Raw genomic sequence first — 24,040 nt, 5'->3', positions numbered from 1 at the left:
TGGGTGGTGCATGGGATCCCATTCAACCACTCATGGGTTTTGACGCAAATCCCTAGCCACAAAATTGATAGAGGGGAATTTGCTGCCACATCTTATAACTCCTCAAGGCAGGCATAATGAGTAGAAATGTTTTCATTTCTCCTCGTTTACCAACTTTGCATGCTTACTTCATTGTACAGTACACATACAAAGAATAGCTTTTGCATTGGAAGAGACAACTTACAGTACAAAACCTATGCTTCAGAGAAAGCACACACCCTTCCACTATAGGGCAAGGATGTGTGTGTTGGTGCGTGGCATGTGTGGCTGCCAAAAATGCAACTGGTCACAGGGAGAGAAACAATGCGCTGTATCTTACTAGATACAGTGCATTTTTTCTCTCTCTCTTTGATACAAGGCAGCGCAGCATCTTTGGTGCAGCGCTGTCTTGCACCAAAGAATAGTAAATCTAGGCCTCACTCTCACATATTCTCACTCACTATTTCTCACTGAACCTCACTCACACACATGCTTACACACACAGACACATGCTCACAAATACCCTTGCTCTCTCTTTCACATAAACGCACTCTCACTCGTAAGCATGCACACAGCATACATTTTAGAACCATTTTTCTTGTGACAACTGTCACCTAAGATCCCGTTCCAGCTAAGCGTGCTCCATTTTCTGTCATTAGACTAATATTGAATAATAGAATATTATTCACTCTTAGTATGATCAAAAATGAGCAGAAAATAAGGGATGTGGATCTGCTGCTTTGTTCCTGGAGCTCATTTCGCCACTTCCGAGACCAGGGTCACAGAGGGAAAACTAGGGGTCGCAGCTGTGACCCCTGGCAACCCCCAAATGATGTCCATGGTGGGAGACCACATTAGAACTATGCCTGATACACTTGTGTGCAGCCTCGGGGGGATGCTTCGGAACCCACAGCGGCTTCCCCCTGTTTGCCTGTACGAGGCATGAGTGGAAGAGCCACAGCACCACCATGTCTTACTCCACTACAAGTGCATTTATTCTGCCCCTGTTCATGTGCTACAACAATTCCTAGGACCTGGGCTGCATGAATGAGCTCCGTTCAGGTGAGTTCACTCTTGTATACACTTCCCACTGCTGGGAAAGAACCCCAAGTCATCCCTCTTGTGCCTCCAGGAGTCAGAACTGTTTCAGTTGTGGGGGCAAGGGAAATTGTACTGGGCAGAGCTCTCTCCTCATGACATAAGCCAGGACTGTCTTCTGTTGCGTGAGTTGGCATTCCCACTTATCCCAGCCCCTAGGGCCATGTCCACAGTTACCGGGGCGGGCCAGAGCAGCTCTGAAAGCACAAGATTCCAGGATGGCAGACCAACAGCTGCAACTCAGCCTCAATCTGGGCTACGGGGTGGGTGTAACCAAACCCCAACGCCTATGCATCTTGCACAGTCGAAACTTCGCATTGGCAGCACCCTGCCTCAGTCTCGGTACAGGAAGTCAGGTGAGCATTATCTCCAATCCCGGCTTCTACCTGGCAAGCACTGCACAGCCAGTTGGGTCCCAGAAAGCTCTTCCCGGTAGAGGTGGAAGCAGACTCTGACTCTCCTATGTCCAAACTTAAGGACGCACAGCATCCCCCACTGTCCTCTCTGTCCTAAGCAGACACGCTCTCTCGTAAGGACCGACTCTGTCATCCTGGACATGTAGACCAGTTTGAGCTCGCAGACGTGAGCATAGGCCAACCTGATCGTAGTTACTTGGCTCGGGGCCTGGGGGATAGCAGGGCAGCTTTGCATTCCTATTGATTCAGATGGCTCAGGATTATGGTGGATGAAGAAGGATTTCAGAGTGTTTACTCGGAGCCTTGCAGAGTTGCGTTTGCCATTTTAACGGCGAAGCCACAGCTCCCCTTCCCCCAAACTCCCCAGTTTCCTGAATTTGAGTTTTTTTTTTTTTTTAATAGACTGGTTTGTTTCTTTGAAAAAAGCATGATATCTACATACCATTCAAAGGTATATCGGCAATTACGAGGGGGAGGAAATTGTGGGTGTGGGGGGGGGGGAGATATATTTTCTCTTACTTTTGTTTTCCTAAATACACCCTACTATGAGTTTTGGCACACAGAGCCCAACAGCATCCCTCAACACTGGCTCAGTAATGCGAGGCCCCAACTTACTTACTCGGATGTGACCTACTTAACTTGTTAGTTATATTTAAGTTTGTTTTTAAAGTACACCTTTTGGGGTTATTTATAAATCGGTGCACTCTAAACAGGCATACATTTGTTCACAAGTGAAACGCACATAGATCTTCCTACACAACCCCATATGTTTACTTTAGGCATGTGGTATTACAGGCATGATTTTGAATAGAAAATGTTAGACATTATTAATAACTCTTGAAACCATTTTAACTTTTCACTTGAAGCAAGATTTCCTAACATGTCTCCTCTTCGTGCATCCCTAGCGAATAGCGCAGTTGTTGGTACTCGTCCCTATGTCTTTAGGACGTGCAAGATCATTCAGGTGTAACTCACATCCACAGATACATATCGGTAATACACTTAGAAAAAATGTGTGAACTCCATATGAGGTACATAAGAGTAGACGTTTATTGCATTTACCTGAACTTCTCTGACTGTTCTTCTGATATAGCCAAGGCAGCAGTCATAATTGTAACTTATATTAAGAATTAGAGGTGTATAAACTGTCTTGGTGGAAAAACGTGCTCTTATTTCTCATAATTCTATTGGAACTTACACCTTTGTACGTACCTTGCAGTTTATGCATGCATATGTAAACTGTCTTTCAATGCCTGTCTGACATATTACTATAAAGCCTAATCCAGCACTATACCAGTCTCAGGGGATTGAAATTCCTTAAGTAGCTGAACCAATGCTGCTGATAAACTGTTTCCTGGTTAATACTGACCATCAACTTTTGAAACACCAAGCCTTACACAGAGAGGCCAGGGAATCCGGCTATCCCAACACAGAGGAAAAACATTTTAAAGCCTGGCATGTAGAAAGACACTGGAGGGCTCTGACAATTTCCCCTCCACAGACTTACTGCAAAACAAACCTTGGGTGGACAAATGCTTTCCTCCAGGAAAAGTGTATAGCAGAAATATAGCCTCCCATTCTAATACATTACATGTGTTCGCCTTAGACACAGCCCATCACATTGACAGACCACAGGCCACGTAATATCAAATATACGTAAAGGTGCTTATATATACAGAAAGGTAGCTGCACTTTTACCTTTTTGGCCTTTTGGACCTGGTATCTCCTGTTACCACTGTGTGTATATGTGCATGTGGTATTTGTATAGTGCAAACCTAGCCAAAGGGCAGCGAAGCACTGCATAGTATGACAGGTAAATAAACAGTCAATAAGTGATTGGGGGATAGCTGGGTTATGAGAATGATTAGCCAGTTTCTTCACCGGCGAATTGCCTGGGAGTAGTACCTATCTCGCCCTCGTTGACTTTTCGTCACTTTTCAGGACGAATTTATAAATTAAACTGATGATGATAGTGTTCAATATACAGAGCCTTATACCTTCAGCTGGTCGCACTCTTCATCTGAGTTTTGCCTCTCTGAGCCTCTTTACAATGCCCGTTCTTGGTCATTGATCTTGTATGAGCTTTCAAAAATTAAGATGGATTTCAAAATCCAATCTAACATTCATAGTGAGCCCAGGATAAACTGTATTCACTTACTGACGATTCTCCTCTGGGGATCCATGATTTCCAAGAGGACTCAAAGTCATCTGCACATGGATTACCATAGCTATTGTCAAAGTAGTCCATCTTTAATTGAAAGTCAAAACTATATGATACTTTGTTTTTTACACTAAGGTCTTTAAAACTTGGGAACGTACGCAATTATCCACTTTTCTTCTCACTACACTCCTGCCAACTTCTATGCTTGAAGGATTTTCACTTTCTCGCCATAGTTTCCTCTTATCCTTTAACCTGGGTGATCCTTGAATTCTTGCCCTGTTTGTGTGGTGAAGTCCCTAGATCCCTTTATTATCATCTTTACACAGACTCCATTTCCTGCATTGTAACCTCTGCCTTTAAAGAAGCAACCCTCTTATCTCTCTTGAGAAAGCAAGATTTGGATCCTCTATACCCTTCGAAGTAGCACTTCACGTCACTCCTACTTGCCATTTCCAAAATGCATCAGAGTGTAATACTTTTCCCTGAGCCCTTCAACTACAAGGATACGTTCAATCAGGTTTTTCACCACCAAGGCACAAAATGAGTACACATTTCACGGACTGATGATGGTGACAGGAGTCACAGCACTCATCCTATCGGGACTGTCAGTGGAGATTAGCATTGCCTACCATGACACTCTGATTTTCCACCATCAGTACAGTGGACTACAGGATCATATTCTCTCCTGGCTGAAATATCCTCTGACAGGGAAATGCCAAGATAACTTTCTCCCTCTTTTCACAGGCAATTTCTAACTTATATAATGTGGTGTCCAGGTGTCTTCACTGCTACATTGCTTGTTGAATGCTTCTCTACAGCCAATAGGAATACCTTTCCGGGCCTATGGCTTCTACTTCTACATGTACACTGATGGCACCCACCTACTCCTCAGCAAAGAAAAAGTGGATCTCATGGTTGTATCTGGCACAGAAGGCCTCCAGGGTGTGTACTCCTGATCTGGAAGACACTTCACCTGTTAAAGCTATAAGGAACCTTTTGTTTACGACCAACTCCGAGTGCAAGTTAAAGCCATTACTTAAGTCTCAGAGTTATCTGGGAAATCATCCTCTTGTTTGACCCCTGTGAGGTCATACTAGGCCTGTTGTTATCGTTGTTCCTCATTTTGGTTATAGAAATGCCCCTTCACAGGAGTTTTGATATACCCATTTACAACTCCAAGTGATTCAGAACATTGCTCATTTCTCCTTTGCATTGCCCGCAAACATTAACATTCATCCCCTTGCTGGGCTTCCTTCACAGGCCCCATGTTTGATTTTCGGTTAACATCCAGATGCTTTGTACTCTCCACAGAACATTTTAGAAGAAGGCACAACAGTTACTCCAAGCACTTACTAGAATATTGCAGCCACCAACTCACTTCTATATGACTATCTACTGTATCTCATCCCACTTTCCTAGTAACAACTACATTTGGTATTTTTCTGTCAAATCACAGTCGCTTGACTTAGTAACGTTCTGTCTCAGTAACCTGGAGCTTCCCACAAACCTCGGGCCATACAAATTCTGTAAACGTCATGCATAATGTAACACGGTACTGTGCTGGTAACCTGCACATGACCAATTACCACGTGCATATTTTAATCCTATGCAGGCCTTTGCAAATGGAAACATTTGAAACGTTACTATTATTTTGCCTGTCCTGTTCACATAACCATAATATGTTCTGAAACAAATAAAATAGCGATTAGGACTTACCTATATATTTGTAAGCTTTGCCTAGCTTTACCAGGCGTGCTAAAGATTGTTCCACAACACTGGCCATCCATATATTGACTTTGCTCTGATCATAATCTACTTCGCCAAGGATAACATCAATACACTATAAAAACAAAGCACATATATGTCAGACATAAGTGTGTGTGTATATATATATATACACACACACAACAACGCTTATAAGGCATGTCATGAAAATATCGGCATTATATACCACTTAAACCCAAAAAAGCTGGTGAACTTAGATAATGCTAAACTCTTCAAAATCAATTTGTCAATCACAATTACTTGCATTTAAATAAAAGAGCATCAGTCGAATATACTACATTAATATATTTACAATTACATGTCCAAAACTATCAGTGTGATTCTTGACTTGCTCAAAGTGACATCTGAGCAATGTACAAAATAAATCAGAGTATTGTGTACAGCAAAACCACCTGTCCCTACCGATAGCATAGAAAGAAATCAAGCCATTGAAACTGGATTAATTCGTGCTAGATTTAGAGTTTAATAACAACCTTATAAAAACGTTCCTTGAGTGGCTGAAAACTTGTAAACTGACAATGCAGTGCAAATACCACTGGTGAACATTATGGGCAATAATATGTGTATTAATGGAGATCAACTCAAGTGTCACCTCAGCTTCCAGCTGTGAAGCCTGTGAACGTGCAGTGACGCTGAAAGGTCACACAAAGTCATGAATTCTGCTAGGAGCACCAGCACAATCCCTGACATCCAGGGCATTCACAAGTGGAGAACACCCGGGCTATTTGCCCCAGGTCATGCCTTTTTCGTGGTCCCTTGCTGCCACTGTTGAATACATCTATATAACACAAAAGCAGGGTTAGCTGCTTCGTCTTGTATTCTTGATACGGAAGGTAAGTTTAACTGCCAGTAGGTGCCAGGAATACGTTTGTGATCTGGGCTCTACAAAAGCTTCTAACCATCCCTCTTATATCACCAACTCTTGAACCACTCTCTCCACCTGCTCTAATTGGGATTCCTATTTATTAATACAGCAACTGCAGCTTTTACACAGTTCAAAACCCACCCTACTCCACAAACTTTATATTTTCCCAAAAGTGGCAAAGCTGAAATGTACATCAGCAAATGTGGACTATGCAAGGCGTGGGGCACACATCCACAAGAAGGCAGTGTTTGGAAACATGCTTACCAAACTGCGAAGTTACTCCTACCAAGCTCTACAAACTATAACATTTCCCTAAGCTAAGGACAAAAGGCACCAAATGTAGCACTGTCATTACAATTTCACATACATGTTTATTTTATTGGACTGGTAGCATGTTATTAAAACTCACTTTATTTTCCAAAAGTTTCAAAGTAACACCACATCAAAAGGTGATGAAATCAATGGTGCAAGGATTTCAATAACGTCCAAAGAAAGTGTGGCACAAAATGTGAGGTGTAGGAGGTATTAAAAAATTATGCTTCACCTCAGGGTCCTAATTTTAGATTCCAGGGTCTGGTGAATTTTTCTTCTCTGTTCCGAAGGGTGAGGAGTCAATGCATCAAATTATTTAAATCTATTCCGGTGTAACTTGATAGTCACACGTTCAATTCCAGAAACCAGCTCATAGTTCAAAAGGCTGTATTTAGACTCAAAGTTAAACTTACATATATGAGTCTCAAAATCATAGTATAAATGTACAGAATAACCAAAGGTGAATCAAAATGTCGTATAATATGAAATTTAACTAACATGTAATTCAACAAGGATAATGGAGAATATAAGGAAAAAAAACTGATGCATGGAGTTCGAATCAAATTTTTACTGCCTAATCATTTGATCTAAAAAAACAAATTGTGTTAATATTCCATATGTTCAAGAAAGGAAAGTATTCAGAACAACAGAACTTCTGTAGAAGATTCTATCAAGAGAGGCATGGCGGCAAGTAGCCAAATGGAAATTAAAGTTCAAGAGAGTCATATCTATGCAGTGTATGGGCTTTTGGAATCGACCTTGGTACACCCTCACGCCCTGAAATTTCACAAGAGTTACAGCTGCCAGATCAGGATACTCCTCACATCCTCAATAAGCATTCCGCTGGTATTTTCTTATCATCTCAAACAATGAGCTCCCTATTAACTCTGTCTCGGATCCTGACACCTGCAGCTTTAGAAAACCATTTAAAAGGCAAACTACTCATTGAAGGTTAAAACACAAAAAAATATATGAGCCCCCACTCTGGCCAAACTAATTGAACGTGAATACTCTTTCATGTTAAATTCATTCTATACATCTCTTATGTCAAATATATAAAAATGATAAAGAATAATATTTCAAAAAGACTGTAACATAAACATTCTTTCAAACGTTTATGAAATACAGCATACGTGACACATTGCAGTCACCTGAGGACGTGTCTCATATATTTTACAGCGCACATGTTAAAAGAAAATTCCTTTCATTAAGCAGAAAAACAACCACCCTTTCATGTCACGCTTTAAGAGGCATAACGGCACAGATAGGTTACGCTCTCTCAATCACTATATTAACAACCTGACAACTCCTCCTCAGAAAACTCCAAGGTTCCACTAACACAGATTGGTTTAAGCAGGATCTACTTAATGGTGACTGCAACGTGAATCAGCCATTAAGCAGGTGCTCAGGCCCAGCCCCCTCTGGATTTACCTGTGACTAGCCCACCAACAGGTCAAGGCCCATTCTGACCCAGTTCCTGTGCCTCAAGGCACCCACCTTGCTCTCCTGCCCTCTCACTCTCCCCCTCAATCTCTGTCTCGCTTGCTCTCTGTTGCTCTCTCTCTCGCACCTCTGGTGCCTCTCACTTCCTCCTGTGCTGTCTCTGTTAGCTTTTGTGCTCTCTTTGTGCCTTTTTTGCTTTATGCTCTTTTGTCTCATCATCTTTGTGCTATCTCTTTTTACTTATGCGCTTTTCCCTCTGTTGCCTTTTTGTGTAATCTCTTTGTGCATTTTGCCTTGTGCTCTTTTTCTTGTCTTGTTACCATTGTGCCATTTTTGTAAGGTTTTCTGCTATCTCTTGTGACTCCTTTCTCCTTCTTCTTTGTGCACTCCTTGCATCCCTTTTCCAACCTCCTGTGACCCTGTCTAATGTGATCCCTATCTCCTCCTCCCGTGCCTCACCTGCTTCTACAGGCACTTCAGCTAAGCCCCGCTCCCCGCCCCTCTGTTCTGCTCCCCTCCATCCAGGACCTACATAATGGTGGCTTCAGCGCTGACATGCCACAGCGAGCCAAAGGCAAGCCATCTGTGCCAATCTGCACCTGGGTTGCACTCAGCACTACGAACCACGGTCCAACCGCTTACCCAGTGGTACTCAGCAGCGTTCATCTGGTCTCTCAACCCTAGATGCCAATCTCCAAGCTGCTGCCCTGCTGCACCAGACCATGAGAAGGAGCATTCTCTTGCATCCACTGCCACTTCATATGTAATTATTCACCCACCACACAAGCACTCACAACCAGCCTACACCCAGCAAGCCACCCACTACCACTATCAAACACACACACCAAGATATACTATCATGCATGCTCCTCAACATCTGGTCGCTCACCAAGGACACCACGGAAATCTGAGACCTACTTGACAACAATGCTCCAGATAGCCTCTTCCTTAGGGAGACATGGCTTACCTGTATGACAATTCCCAACATCGCCTGACATTGCTGTGCCCGACCCAGCAAGATTCAAGATTGCACAACAGAATCACCAACAGAAGCTCAGAGGAGAAGTAACATTTTCCAGAAGACCATAAACTGCACCAGAGTCCCAGAGAACATGGCCCTCTTTATGAAATACCAGAATTTCAAACTCTGAATCGATGCTAACTTCACCCTGAACAGAACCCTGATTTACTGACTGCCAGGACCACAAACAAAGTTTACCAAAAACATTGCAGCCTTCTTTGCCCCCCTCCTCCAACCTTCGACTCCAAAGCCTACATCTTTCCATGTGAATTAAATTTCCACCTGGAAGACTAAACCAACTTCAATTCAGGTGCATTTCTCTAAAGCCTAGGAAACCTCAAACTGGTACAATATGTCACTGGGCATGCACACTTCTGGACAAACCCTCAACCCTGTCTTCTTCTCCTTCAACAGTATCTGGGTCACCACAGCAGCAGTACCATATTGATGCGGTTGAACTTCCTGAAATTCAATTGGGACAAGACCCAAATTGTGATTTTCAGAAGGAAAAATTATCAGTAGGACTCAACTTGGCGGTCTGCAAACCTAGGACCTACTCCCACCCCCACCCCCACCCCCACCCCTCAAGATACAAACCTAAGTATCATCTTAGATTACAAACTCAATATGATAGCCCAAGTCACCTCTATGGCCTTCACCCGTTTCCACATCCCGAGGATCCTCTGAAACATCTGCAGATTAGGACCAGAGAACACCAGGAAAACAGTCATGCATGCACTCATTTCCAGCAGCCTTGATTACAGAAACACACACTATGCAGGAATCAGAAAAACAGCTCCTGAACAGACTCCTTAACATCCAGAACGGAAGCTGCAAGACTTGTCCTAAACCTACCTTGCTGCACCACGATCACATCACACCTCCGAGAAGTCCACGGGCTTCCCATATATAAACACACTCATTTCAAACTCCTCACACATACATACAAAGCACTAAACAACATCAGACCAACATCCCTCAACAGCTGTTACAGCTCCACCATCCCTCCAGACACCAAACATTAAAGTTGTGTTTTCATGAACACTGATAAATTAGTGTGCCACGTTGAGAGAGCCAAGGGGCAGAATGTGGAGCCTTAGAGGAGGCAAGGCTGCACCATGAAGTCCCTGATACGAAGTCAAAATTACCAATATACTAGATGTGCATGAAGAAAACAATTAGGACGCATGCAATAATCCTATAAAAACATATATCATTTTCTTATTGAGGTCTACTTGAGGCTTCAGTTGTCACCTTTACTATGAAAATGATATCACTACTTTACGGTTATATAGTCCTGCATATGATTTGTGAACACAATGCCTTCTGCCAAAGTTAGAACACTGTGGAAGTATGTTCATGTATTGCATTGTTCATTTTTTTACTAGAAGGATGCAAATATCTATCTGCATTAGGTCTCCTGATCTAACCGATAGGGGGTATTGAAAGTCAATTACTTTAAACTGCTTAAAATATGTTTGCAACAAATAACCCTGTCATGGTACATATTTTGCATTCGTTCTACATATCAGACAACAGATGATAGCTTTATTAAGGAGCCGGATACTTTATATGGTTTTAGGGAAAGAGTAATGGTGTGCTGATGTATTACATGGAGTAACATACTCCTTATCATACTTAAAAGTATACTGTCAGTCATCACTGAATTTTATGCCCTTATAAAGTTACTCTTCGTATGGCATCATTATGATTTTAGAAAACGTACTATAAAGGATGGCCTATCTTAAGAACACCTTTCTGAGTTGTGTGCCATACAACCGTAAACCTGCAGGCCCATCTATAAGAGTGTGAAAATAACAAAATTCTGCTTTAAGCAGCAAACCGGTTAAGTTTGGAACAAAACTTTGTTTTAAAAAAAAGACTGTGTTCTGTTTTGAAAAGTGCTGCTGTAGGAGCAATAATGTGTGCTTTGGTCATTTTCTTCAGACTGGGGGACATCTGTGCATCATCAAGCATTGGATATACCGAGTGGTAGGTAGAGATTACTCTCCTAATCAGTGTCACTGTGCGAGCAGAGTATTTTGTGATGGTTAAGTCAGCACAAAAGAAATAATTTTGTATTCTATTCTCAGTAACACGCCTTTTTCACCTTGATAATTGTGAGGATGTAAAGTGGGATGACATGCTACGCCACAACTGTCGAATTACTTTACATTAAACAGTTGCGATGACGTAGGGAATGGATAGTAAATAATGATAAAAAGTAGTATGCACGTATTACCAGTAACAATCTTTCACATAGACCATGCATTTATAGAGCTTAAAAATAAGATACCAACGTGAATAAACATACTAGTACCGTCTATATAATAAAGTGATCTGTAGCTTAAATAGACGGTGTTCTCAGCTAGTACAACTGAAAGCCCGAGCCAGCTCTACGGGGATTCTAAACTACAGACCGTAGGTCCTACACCCTCTGCAGTGGATGCTCAGCACACTTAACTGTCTTTCTGATGAAATAGCTTTCGGGGCAGGAGGGAAGAACACAACAATGACCTGGTTTGATAATCTGTACACAGGCTCTATTTTTATTGGATAGAACAAGCACACAAGCATAATCAAAGTTTAGAGTATATACAAAGAAAAATGTAAAGCATATACCCACCCCTAACTGATAAAGGACAAACATCGTATTCAGCTTCGAAATGTTTGGAAAGTCTGTTCCTGACCACAAACAGCCGAACTAAACCCACGCTCAAAGCGAGCGTCACTCTTTCAGAAAAGCGAAATGTCAGCTGTGTGTAACAAACAGCTCTTGACAAAGAGTATCATTGTACAAGATGGTAAACATTTAAAATGTGAACGTCAAATTCATTATTTTTCCTACCCCAAGGCTACTTCTGTACTTCGTACATCTACTGCTTTAAATAGCATTTGTATTTAAAACGTCTATTCTAATTCATATGTACATGGTGTTCACAAAAACAGCACGTCTCCAGCATGGCACAAGGAAAACATGAAGACGTGCTGACGTAAGCTGTAGTCACTGGTGTCGTCAGATTTCTGCTTATTTGCTCCTTCAGAAACGGTCCTACCAGTGTCGTAACATAGGCCTTAAGGGTGCGGGGGGGCGAGGACCTCCAGGGGTCCCCTTCAGCACAGTACTCTGGCCTGACAGCTCCTGCCTGTGTCCGGAAGGGATCTCCATGTACCTTTCAGGCCCTCCTCAAGTTTTGCTACCCCACTGGGTCCTACATAGATGGGATGTTAATTATGAAGCAGATGGTAACCCATGCACCAAACTTGTGGTACATCCACCCCATCCAGAGGTGGGAGAAGCACCATGTATGCACCAATGGGGCCTCAATCATGGAGCCTCAACCAGCTTTGTTGTGGGAAACCTTTTCTGGAAGGTCCCTCCGCCAAAAGGCTTTCAGTGTACGCTACAACATCCACCACATGTATGATGATCTTTCCAACGTACAGTTTTCTAGTTCAGGATCACCAAGAAAGAATGATGTGAACAGCAAAGAGCTTTTTGAACAACATCTAGGTATGTGCTAATAAAGGAATTAGAAACAGGTGGCACAGTAAATTTAGTTGGAGATCGTCCAGAGATGGCCAGAAAAATATGAATATTCAGGGCAGGTTTCTCTAGTCGTTTATATATTACCAACCATCTGTAAGTGTGCAAGGGCATCTCTATTTTCTTTGACAACAGATAATGTGATGGGATCACTGGAATATTGCTACTGCCTAATCTGTCATTGTTTTTTCAATGATTTAGGGGGCGATAGCAAAGATGTGCCATTTAGCTGAGATGTTCCTTGGGGTGATGGTAGGCAGATTTTCTACAGTACCGGAAAAGTGCTAATTTGTCACCCCAGCCAATTTACGAACCTAAGCATCTTTCGGTTGATCCCTCAGGAAGTATATATGAGCTCAGCTGGTGGAGAAAGCCTCTCCAATGAAGCAAAATTCATTGACGTGATTTATGAAATGGCACCCCAGAAATCAATATTCCAAGTTTGGTTTGTTAGTGTGTTCAAAAAGCCCATATGAAATGACCTTTTTTTATTTTTTATTTTTTAATGTTTTATTTATTTTTCAGTCAGAGGGTCGTAACAAGATAAACAAAATGTAGGTAATAGGGAAACATGATCAATGCACATAACATGCATCAGAAAATAAAAATACAATGGTCGACATATACTGAGATGGTCAACCCAGAACAAACAAAGTATTCGAATGACATCATGTGACAGCAGTCACTTAAAGCAAAAAAGAGAAAAAAGAAATACTAATAGGAAAATTAAAAAAATGAAAAACAAAGAGAGCTGGAGCGGCTCATGATAAGATTATACCATATTACTAGTCTAACCTGGGATTAATTTTAAGAAGGATGGACCAAGGCCTGCTCTTGTTCAGGCTCCAAGATAAGTCTGCTCATCCCAGTTAACGTGAATTTGAATTACAACTATGATAAACTGAATTAATGACAATAATGAGTAAACTTGTTTATGATATGATTAACCAAACTTATATTAGTATTTGCTATATTATATTGAAAATTCTATAGGCCTTAAATTAGCGTGAGTTGAAGTTTTAGCTGTGTAGCTCTCATATTAAAGCATATTTTCTGTTTTCCAGTGTGCTGACTCGTAAAAGGCCATGATCCAACATTTGTTCCTTTTCTTTGTTTTATGTTGCTAATTCATCCTGTTCCCATCCGCATGCTAGCTGCCTTAGTATAAGTTTTATACGTTTGGAACAAATGTAAAAATATTCAAGGACGTTTAACCATGGAAAAGAGAACTTTTGACCTGAAGAACGTGCCAAAGGATGAAGTAACCCCGGATGTGCCACCTACGAAGACGTCAATTATGAAGACCAATCAAAGCGTTATAAATTATCGTGGGGTGACAATTTGGATTACCTAAGGTATAATTTGATAGGCTAAAGATAGTGGGGTATAGCTATTATCCAATAGAATTTTGGGGGAATGTATTGTGAAAAAGGGATAAAAACTCATGACACAGAACAGTCGGGGAATTAGGTAGGGAATGATATTGATTGCATCCAGAAACTCTGTCACTCTGTTTGGTGATTTGAGACTTAGACAAAACCATCTTCATCCATAGACTGCCCCTTTACACTTCTCCTCCTTATGAGGGAAGTGTCCCCTGTCCCTTAGATGAAGTAAACTGACGGCGATCTAACTGATGTCCTGAAGATGAAGATTGATCCTGTATGCTGACTTATTCCGAGGAGGGTAATTATGACAAAGCTATTGTATATATATTTTTTTTAAATCTGTTTATTAAACTTAATACAAAACAAGGTACAAGAGTAGCAGTACATTACATATGACTTGGTGAGAGAATACCCAGCTTCCCTCCGTGTGCTTTTCTTAACTTTTGTACATTTCACTGTACAACACAGCTGTATTTTAGTGTACTGGCTTTCAATAAACTTTATATAACTAGTAACACTTGACATGATGGTTATTATTCTTAAATATATATGTTGGCGTCAAATATAATAGTGGGAGCATATGTCTATACAGGCACTAACGGCTACGTTTCTATGTGTGAGTTTTGGTGTGGAGGGATATCAGTATCAAGGGGGGGGCTGACGGGTAGATGGGTTATGGGCTAGGCATGGCAGTGCAGTTGAATGGATCTGTTTTCGACAAACTCAATTGCTATGAATAATTTTAATAATAGCGTATCCCAAGAGTATTAAAGGGGCTATCTCATGGTGGATATTTGTCATCCCTGGATTCAATTCTAACTACAAAAAGGTCCCAACTTTCAATCCCGCCTTGTGTCTGACCTCTATGTTGTAATTGCCTTAGTGTTTGAGATTCCGCCAATGTGTAATCATGTAGGTCTCGTAGCCAGAGGGAGTGGGGAGGGGTGTTTGGGGCTTTGCAGTGTGTAGCTATCAGGCGTTTATATGTCACGAATGCCCAATCTACAAACTTGTGAATGTGTTTATCTCCTTTTGTGCGGTGGCGTATATTAAGCAGGCAGGATTCTGGAGTAGGGGTCAGCAACTGGTCTATCACGTCTGCGGTTGTAGCAACGACGCGGTTCCAGCCAGTGTTGATCGCTTGGCATTCCCAGACCATATGGTAGAAAGTTGCTGCAGGGGTAGCGCATCTTGGACATATGGAGTTAGCGCCTGGGTATATTTTATGAATACGAGCTGGGGAGAGATATGCTTGATGGGCATAATTAAATTGCGTGTATCTTAGTCTGGAGTTACGAGATACGGACTTGATCGAGATAAGGGCTGTGTCCCAGGATTTTTGTGCAATTGGTGCGGGAAGGACGGTGTCCCAGCGATGCTTGACCTGGGTTAGGGCCTTGCAGCTTCTTGCTAGAAGTATTTTGTATAGTTTGGTAACAGCACGTTTTGTGTCGCCCATAGAGAGTATTGCAGTGAGTAGGAGGGATTCGTTTGGTTCGTTGTGACCGCAGCCCCATATGTTACGTAGGAGATTAGTTATGGCATTGAATGTCAGAAAGGCTCCCGGTTGCATTACCTCCGTAGCCACCAGGTCTGCAAACTTGATTGCTCTGGAGTCATAATAGAAGTCTCCTATGTTCAGGGTATTAACCACCCGTACATAATGGTGGGAGGATAGGGCGTGGATGCCCGACAGCTGTGGCACTGGGAGTAGGGCAGGGGTTGCATTCTGCCCTGCACAAATCTCTTCCAGCATTGTCTGGCCGAGTCCAGTAAGGGAGTATTATGTAGTGGATGAGGGGGTCCCGCTAGTAAACATGTCAATGTCGTTGTTGGGATTGTATAAGCCATTATTGCTGTAGACTCTGCATTGGACGGTTCGTTGAGCCATTTAGTGATCCATTGAAGTTGGGCTGCTGCATAATATAGCTCAAGGTTCGGCATGCCCAGGCCACCTTCTTCTTGTGAATATTGTGTGGTAGTTAGGGCTACTCTGCGTTTGTCTCTACCCCAGAGCAAGTCAGTCAGTAGGGAATGCACTTTGTGGAAGAACGAGCGCGGCAAGATCACCGGGAGTGCGGAGAAATAGTATAAGAATCTCGGTAATATTAGCATCTTGACTATTGCTGTCCGGCCCATTGGCGATAAAGGCAAGGAACTCCAAAATGTCAAGGAGCCTCGGGTGGAGCGAAGCAGCCTGTCTAAGTTACCTTCCCTTAGGTCTGACATAGAGTGATATACTTGAACACCCAGATATTTGAAAGTCTGGTGTGTCCATGGTAGTTGATGCATGGGGAGAGACGCTCGCTGTTCAGAGGGTAGACAAGTGAGAGGGAAGATACAGGATTTAGACCAATTCACATGCAAGCCAGAGACAAGAGCAAACATATTCAGTATACGCATTACCTCGGTCAGGGAGGCAGAGTGATTGCGCAAATATATCAGGGCGTCATCTGCGTACAAAGATATTATGTGATATGCGTCAAACTCCTGTATGCCCCATTTATGCGCACATCCTCTGAGCTTAATTGCGAGTGGTTCCATAGCTATTGCGAACAGCAATGGAGAAAGCGGGCAGCCCTGCCTGGTTCCTCTGTCTACAGGAAAGGCCTCCGACACTACCTGACCGGTTTTAACTCGGGCTGTTGGTTTGGAGTATAGTGTAGCAATCCAGTTGATGAAGCCACTCCGGAAGCCAAACGCCTTGAGGGTGCGGAATAGATATTCCCAACCTAGCGTGTCGAACGCCTTCTCTATATCTAGTGACACGGTCACACTACCTGGGTCAGTGGTATTATGCATGATACGGATTAGGCGCCTTATATTTAAAAAGGTGTTTCTACCCGGGATAAATCCCGACTGGTCGGGGTGTATTAAGTGCGGCAAATGGGGGAGCAATCTATTTGCTAAGATTTTCCCTAGCAGTTTGCAATCAGTGTTCAAGAGAGAGAGTGGTCTGTATGATCTGACATCCAGTGGATCACGTCCTGGTTTTGGCAGGACCACTATTAGTGCTTCCCTCATAGAGTCTGGTAACCGTTTTCTATTACGCGCTTCATTAAACACCTCTAGTAAGGGTTGCAATAGGTGGGTGCTTTGTGAGTTGTAGTATTCTGGTGGCAGACCATCTGTGCCAGGGGTCTTGCCACGCGCCATCTGAGAGAGGGCCAAGCGAAGCTCCTCAATAGTAATGGGGCCGTCTAGGATATCAGCGTTGTTGACGATATTCGGGTTTTGGGGAATCTGAACCAGAAATTCAGCCAGTTGTTTTTCTGTAGGGGGGGGTAGAAGATTGGTATAGCGTGTGATAATATATGTAGAAGGCCCTGTTAATGTCGACTTGAGTGTTAACCACTATTCCTGTTTGTAATTTGATAGCCCCTATCGGCGATGATTGCGGTGATTGACGCACCAGCCACGCCAGCAGTTTGCCCGATCTGTCCCCCTCAGCATGTTGTCTCGTTTTGAAGTGTCTGTAGTCGTGCCTGCTAAGACTGTCATCCGTTTCGCTGTATTTTGCTTTCAGTGAGATTAGTGTTTCTGGTGGGGTATTGTTTGTTGAGACTTCAATCTCTGCCCTATGTATTTTGGCTTCTAATTTTAATAACTCTGTGGTAAGCATTTTCTTAATGCCCACAGATGCTGCCAGGCAGTGCCCTCTAATTACTACTTTATGGGCATCCCACTCAGTGGCTCGGGTTGATGTTGTGTTTTTATTTAGAGAGAAATAGGTCGACAGGCATGTGGCCAATTCAGTATTAAAAGGGGGGTCGGCCAGGGCGTCTGGTTGCAGGCGCCATGTTGGAATACGGGCATGTATATAGCCCCAGAACAATGTGGCGTAGTGTGGGTTGTGGTCTGATATAGTACGGGCTAGGTAGCCAGATGTAGCTACCTTTGGGATTATGCTAGGTGTAGCGAATAACATATCCAGCCTGGTGTGAAGTTTGTGTACTGGTGAATTGAAAGAATACTCACGTAGTGTGGGATGGGAAGTTCTCCAAATTTCGTTTAGCCCATTATTAGAAGCCCAATCTGCCAGGTCGAGCGACGCTCGTTTAGCTGGGGCGTGAGTTAGTGGAGGGGTAGAATGTTTTTTCAAGATATCTAGAACGCAGTTAAAGTCCCCGCCCCATATGGCATCTGTTGCGGGGTCACTGAGCATGCTACTGCTCAGTGCCTTGAGGAAGTCTTGTTGATTTGTATTAGGAGTGTATAATGTTATCAGGGCTAGGGGGCTTCCGTCTAAAGTACCCTCTAGTAACACGTACCGCCCGTTTGGGTCACATTGTTTGCGGGACATAGTATATGGAACCCCGGGGGCTATCCAGATTATCACTCCTCTGGCATATGTTGAGGAGGTGGTCCCATATAATTGTCCCTTCCATTTTGTTTTGGTATATGCCAACGAGGACTCATCTAAGTGGGTTTCTTGCAGCATGGCTATGTGTATCTGGTGCCTCCTGAGGTATGTATAAATCTGTTGCCTTTTGCTTACGGATGCCATGCCCTTTACGTTCCATGTGAGAATTTTATAGTGTGTGGTATAACGCTGATTTTGGGATGCCAAGGAGTTTAAGTGAGTCAATGTGGAGGGGTACCGCCTGTGGTTGCGTAAGCCCGATTTTCTTTGTAATTTGATACGTATACATAACATCTAGCCTCTTAGCTACTGGACTGTGTGACCTGCCTTTTAGGTTTACATTGTGGTGTGGCGCACTGCAAATAGTACATGTCAATACATATAACAGTAAAACGTTCCATTCAACTACAACTATAATATCTGCTATGCTGAGCAGCAGGTGCAGTTGTGGTAATAACAGGGGGGTAGCTAAACTTGTCATCTTGGGGTAACGGTCCATATGGAGCGGGGGTGATCCAAGACTACGGGTGGTTGAGTGTCTTAGACCCGGCCCATTTTGCACATGTTGGTGTCCTTGCCGAACAGGAGCGGCAGCGAGCCGAGCACACGAGTTAGGAAAAGTAATTATGTGGTGACAAACGACGAGAGTATCCAGATAGGAGTAGCGGGTGAGACGACCTCCTATGTTCAGGAGCGGAGATTTAACAAATGTCATCTGCTGATCGTGGAGTGAGGTTGGGGCCGCGGGCAGATTCCGTAGAGTCGGAGTTTAACTCTGGGTCAGGATCTGCTTCTGATTGCTCAGATAAGGATGTTGGTGATGCGTTGGTGAAACGCGATGTAGACTGTAGCAGTAGCGATCGTTCAACTCGCGATTGTTCAGGGGTAGGTTTGTTATCATATTTTCTGCGAGGTTTGCGTTTATCCCTCGGAGGTAGACTTTTGTCATTAGGGGGTAGTGGGTCAGCTAGTCCTTTTGCATGGAGCCATGTCCATGCGTCTTCGGGAGTGGAGAAGAAAAGAGTGCGGGTATTGTCTTGTATGCGAAGTTTAGCGGGTAACAACAAGGAGTATTTGATATTGTGTTCTCTTAGTCGCTCCTTGATCCGGTAGAATGAGTTTAGTTTTTTTTGTACCTCTACTGTGAAATCCGGATAGGCTGTTATTTGCGTGTTCTCAAAGTGCATTGGGCCTGCCTTTCGGAATAGTTGCAATATAAGGTCTCTATCACGGTAGTTCAGTAATTTTGCTATGAGGGGACGTGGATAAGCGCCTGGTGGCGGGGGTCTGCCTGGGACCCTGTGGGCGCGTTCTATGGAGAAAAACTTTGGAACATTATTTTTCAATACCGATTCAGTCAGCCATTGTTCGATGAAGAGTTCTGCACTGGGGCCCTGGGCACGTTCCGGAAATCCCACGAACCGGATGTTATTTCGACGCAATCTGCCTTCGGCTTCTTCGGCTCTGCGTTTAAGTGTCTCAACTTCTGCTGTTATAGCTCCCAGCTGTGACTTAACCTCGAGCATAGATGGTGTGAGGTGTGACGTGCCTTTTTCCAGCTCAGCGACCTTTTCTGCTAGCGCCTGTTGGTCCGTGTGGAGCAGGTTAACATCTTCTGTAACTGAGCCAATCTTCGCCTCCAAAGTTGTTTTAGTGTCAAGTATGGCTTGAAGCACTTTTTCGAGTTGTGTTGAGTGTGTTTGCAATGTCGTTTCCATTTTCTGAAGGGCTTGATATGTGTCTGAGGCCCCGGATAGTAGAGGCGGCGTAGCAGGGTCCATGGTTCCCGGGGGCGCTCGTGGGGTCTTTGGTTTTCCCATTAGATGGTTTTTGTGTAATGCTGTTGTTGGTCTTTGGATTTTACGTTGCTTTGCTTAATTATATTGCACTGGCTAGGTGCTTTGGTGCTGGTGGCGTGTTTAAAATGGTGCAGAGGGGTTTAACTACGCTACAGTGCTTGAGGATGTCAGGCGGCCGGTATTTTTATTTTTTTATATCTCCCCCCTTTTTCTTTCTTTTCTCCTACTAGTAGGTACTACCTGGATCAGCTGCTTCTGCAGTTTGTTTATAGCTGCGTTCCTGTTAATTTCTTGCGTTGATGTGGTATTATCTTTTCACGGGACCTCCAGCTAGGCTTTGCGTTTCTTTGTTTGCCCCTGCTGTGATGGACTGGTTCGTTCCCTCACGGCTGCAATTTTTGGTGGCTGTATCATGGTGGACTAGCCTTTCAAGTGTCCATATTTCTTAGTGCCTGGTGGCCTCCCGGCTATTGCCCTGGTTAACTTAGGGCCTTCGTGTCCTCCAGAGGGGCACAGGAGGCCTGCGGAGCGCTTGTGCGCCTCGCCAGTGCAGCCGACGTAGCGTCTGCCGGTTGCAGTCCCGACGGAGAGGGGCTCCCGAGGCGAAGCAGTCGCACGGGCAAGCCGCCACTTACCGCCTACGGGGAACCGCAGCACTCCACACGAACGCGGCCCAGGCCGCTCCGACTCTTTGGTGCGAGCAGCGCTCGGGCGCCTCCCAGCGCGATCGTACGGCGGGGATGGACGCCTCGAGCGCCTCACTGCGCGGTCGTGAATTAAACACTCTAAGTAGCTCCTTCGTCGCTCCGCTCGCCACCGCCCCCGTCTTGTTGATTCCGTGGCTGGGGGGGATGGTTCTCGACCCCGCAGCGGGTCAAGGCGTCTTTGTACAGGATTTTTATTGTAGGCCGGGACGGAGCTGCGATTTATGCGTCCGACCCGGTCGCCATCTTGGACACGCCCCATGACAAAGCTATTGTAATTTGTCTTTTTTGCTTTTCCTTTCTAGGTACCACTGCTGTATTTTTGGATAGAGACCTTAGTCAGATGTTTTCCAAATTTGTGTTAAAAATTCTTATGCATGAAGTCCAACATGCTGTTGCTAATCAGTGGTTAGGCTAGGTGATCACTTTGACTGACGCAAATAGACGTGACTGACATTGTGCTGTGCTGAACTGAGACGTATATGATATTCTATGTACTCTGATCTATGCATATCTTATGTCAGTGCTCTTATGTTTGTGATCTTTTGCATTATTGAAGTCTTATCATAGCTGTTGTGTTGTGACTTTGCTCTTATGCTGCTTGGTTTGAGATTGACACTTATTATTAGATTGTAATCAATAGGGAATAAAATTCACAAAACTTCAATAAAGGTGTGGTTATTCATGGCTGAAAGGTCACGGTTGCGCCGATAGTTTAATAAATGTCTTCATCCAAAGTAAAGTATATTGTGGTGATAACGTCACTGACATATTGCTTGACATATTGATCAGTTATCTCGTCCTACGGTGTCTCACCACTGGGTCAAAAGATTCATCGGCCTAAAACGAGTCCTAATGTGTATAAAATTGACATAAAGGGACGCGTTATCAGTTTGGTAGTAGAGCGACGGTTTGGCCCTTGGGGGCCCTAGGACAGAGATTCATTGTTTAATTTGTTTTTCTGTGATAATGCAAATTGGAGATATGATGGGTTTCTAAGTTCACCATGACTTTCCCGGGATCTCGGAACCTGCCAAAATAAGTTGGGAATGTTCTCAGCGCCATAGTGTATGTGGTCAGGGTCTCTGCGCTTGCTTAAGCTTATGCATTTTGCAGGTGATTGTGAAGATTTGCGTGTATTTAGGCCAAATTAAGTGTTGTTTAGTAGGAGTAGGCGTACTCCGCAGTATGAGAGTAGGGAAGTCAGCGTACTTCATGTGAATGTAGCACTTGATGCTCAAAATTATCCACGTGGTTGGTCGTTGTGTACGGACCTGTTGAGGTCTAAGACTCCGGAGTATGAAGACAAATGTGGTTTATGTTGTAATCTGTGCTGTTTAATAGGTCAATCGGGCGTGGTTGACAAGTCAAGTTTGAGTCATAATGTGTGTATGAAAACTTCAATGGAGATTTGACAAATTCTAAAGTGCACTAGAAGGAGTCATTGACAAGTCGAGAGTAGAATTTGCGGGTCGAATTCTGCTTGCGTATGCGGGAACTGATAAGGAGAGAGTAGCGGCAGAGGCTTCAAGTGAAATCTCTGTAAAGTTCTGAAGCGAATGTGTTACCCTTCCTGTAGTAAACCGGCAGATTTGTATTGTCATTTAAAGTGCTTCCAATAATCACATTAGTTTATGTGAGATTGTATAGGTTCAGTGAGGAGCGGATGAGCCGCAAGACTTTGTCAGCTGCAGTGTGTGTGAGTGTGACGTCAGTGGTGCCGCACTGAGATAGGTCGGTTGTCGAGACAGGTCGCGCACAGATTGGCTGCCGTCCGTGAGAGGCAATAGATTGAGAAGAGCAGGTGAAGAGTGTCCTGGGAACTAAGTCACTTCTGATTAAATACAAAATAAGAGAATCACAAAAATGAATTTTGTTAAAGCATTTAAGAGCGCTCTGAAAGGAGACGAATATATCGTAGCAACAGATGGGGAGCCTACACCACCCGAGGGTACTCCAGCTTATATAGTCATGGAAAAGAAGGGTGTTGCACCTTGTTTATGGATGAAACAGTGGAGCAAGTTAACAGAAAAGCAGGGATGTTTAGCGTTTCCAGAATATGGAACGTTCAATACGAGGATTCTTGAAAACTTGAGGTGGATGTTAAGTACACAGAAACCACCTCCGAGACCAGCTCAATATGAGGCTTTGGCAATTTGGGATTTGATGGCTCTTAAACATAGACAAAAAAGGTTTCAAAGAAGACTGCGGAGGGCAGAAAAAACGTATGCAGAGGCTAGATGGGATAGCGAGAGCAAAATGTGGAGAAGGGGGGTTGTTGATGGGATAAAATTATTCCCAGCAATATCACAGGGTGAAGAGACACAGGGAAAGAAAGCCTCCTGTAAAACCGACAAAGATTCAGGCAAACCTAAAGAGAATAAAAGATCTTGGGAAGAGGAAGATGATTCAGACGATGAGGAATTTATGGACAGATTATTACATGATCGTCCGCCACCATATGCGGTGAGCGACAATGCTCCAAGTACTAGCTTGGATCCTGGGAACCAGACGCAGGAAAATGGAGTTACTGATACGGCAGAGACTAGCGATACAGCTTCGATACAGAATGGTGTCAGTGTACCCACTGCACCAGATATACCGATACAGTTGCAGCCACCACCGCAGATACAGAGAATCTATCCTGACGTCCCAGTGCTTGAGACGACTACAAATTTGATAGTGCCGCCAGACCTGATATACACGAAGCCAAAGCTAATACAGATTGAATCAACTCCGAAATTAATATCTCAATCACAACCACAGCTGATACCAGGGTACAACCCTGTAGCAGGTCCACCATTAGTGCCGGTTCCGGGTACATTGGAACAGACCTATGGAGTTGCTGCTCCAAAAAGTCTGGGTCCGGGTCAGACACCTGCCGCTATATCGTTACCCATTACTGTCGGTCCACCAGTGCCATTGTATGCACAGGGTAAAACGGGCGTGTGTGATCAGGGAGTGATGACTCAGGAGGTAATAAGAGGAGGGCCCATAAGAACTCCACAGATAATGGCCCCCGGGGAACAAGTAATTGAACAGCCTAGGCCCTTAATGGACCTTAGTCCAGTAGGAGCACCTCTCGAAGCAATGCGTCAAGCAGGTTTGGGAGTCCTAACC

At 43.8% G+C, this 24,040-nt stretch overlaps 1 protein-coding gene across 1 annotated transcript in view; it reads right to left on the bottom strand.

Annotated features, from left to right (window-relative positions):
* The window catches only part of DYNLT3 (dynein light chain Tctex-type 3), a 124,370-nt gene that overhangs the window by 33,891 nt on the left and 66,439 nt on the right, over positions 1-24,040 (bottom strand). The window contains exon 3 of the mRNA XM_069204242.1: positions 5,410-5,533. Within this exon, the coding sequence (XP_069060343.1) occupies positions 5,410-5,533 (124 nt within the window). The remainder of the gene's footprint in view (positions 1-5,409; positions 5,534-24,040) is intronic.

This window comes from Pleurodeles waltl, chromosome 8 (genome assembly GCF_031143425.1).
Source record: "Pleurodeles waltl isolate 20211129_DDA chromosome 8, aPleWal1.hap1.20221129, whole genome shotgun sequence".
Taxonomy (NCBI): Eukaryota; Metazoa; Chordata; class Amphibia; order Caudata; family Salamandridae; genus Pleurodeles; species Pleurodeles waltl.
This window is presented reverse-complemented; position numbering and strand designations above follow the sequence as displayed.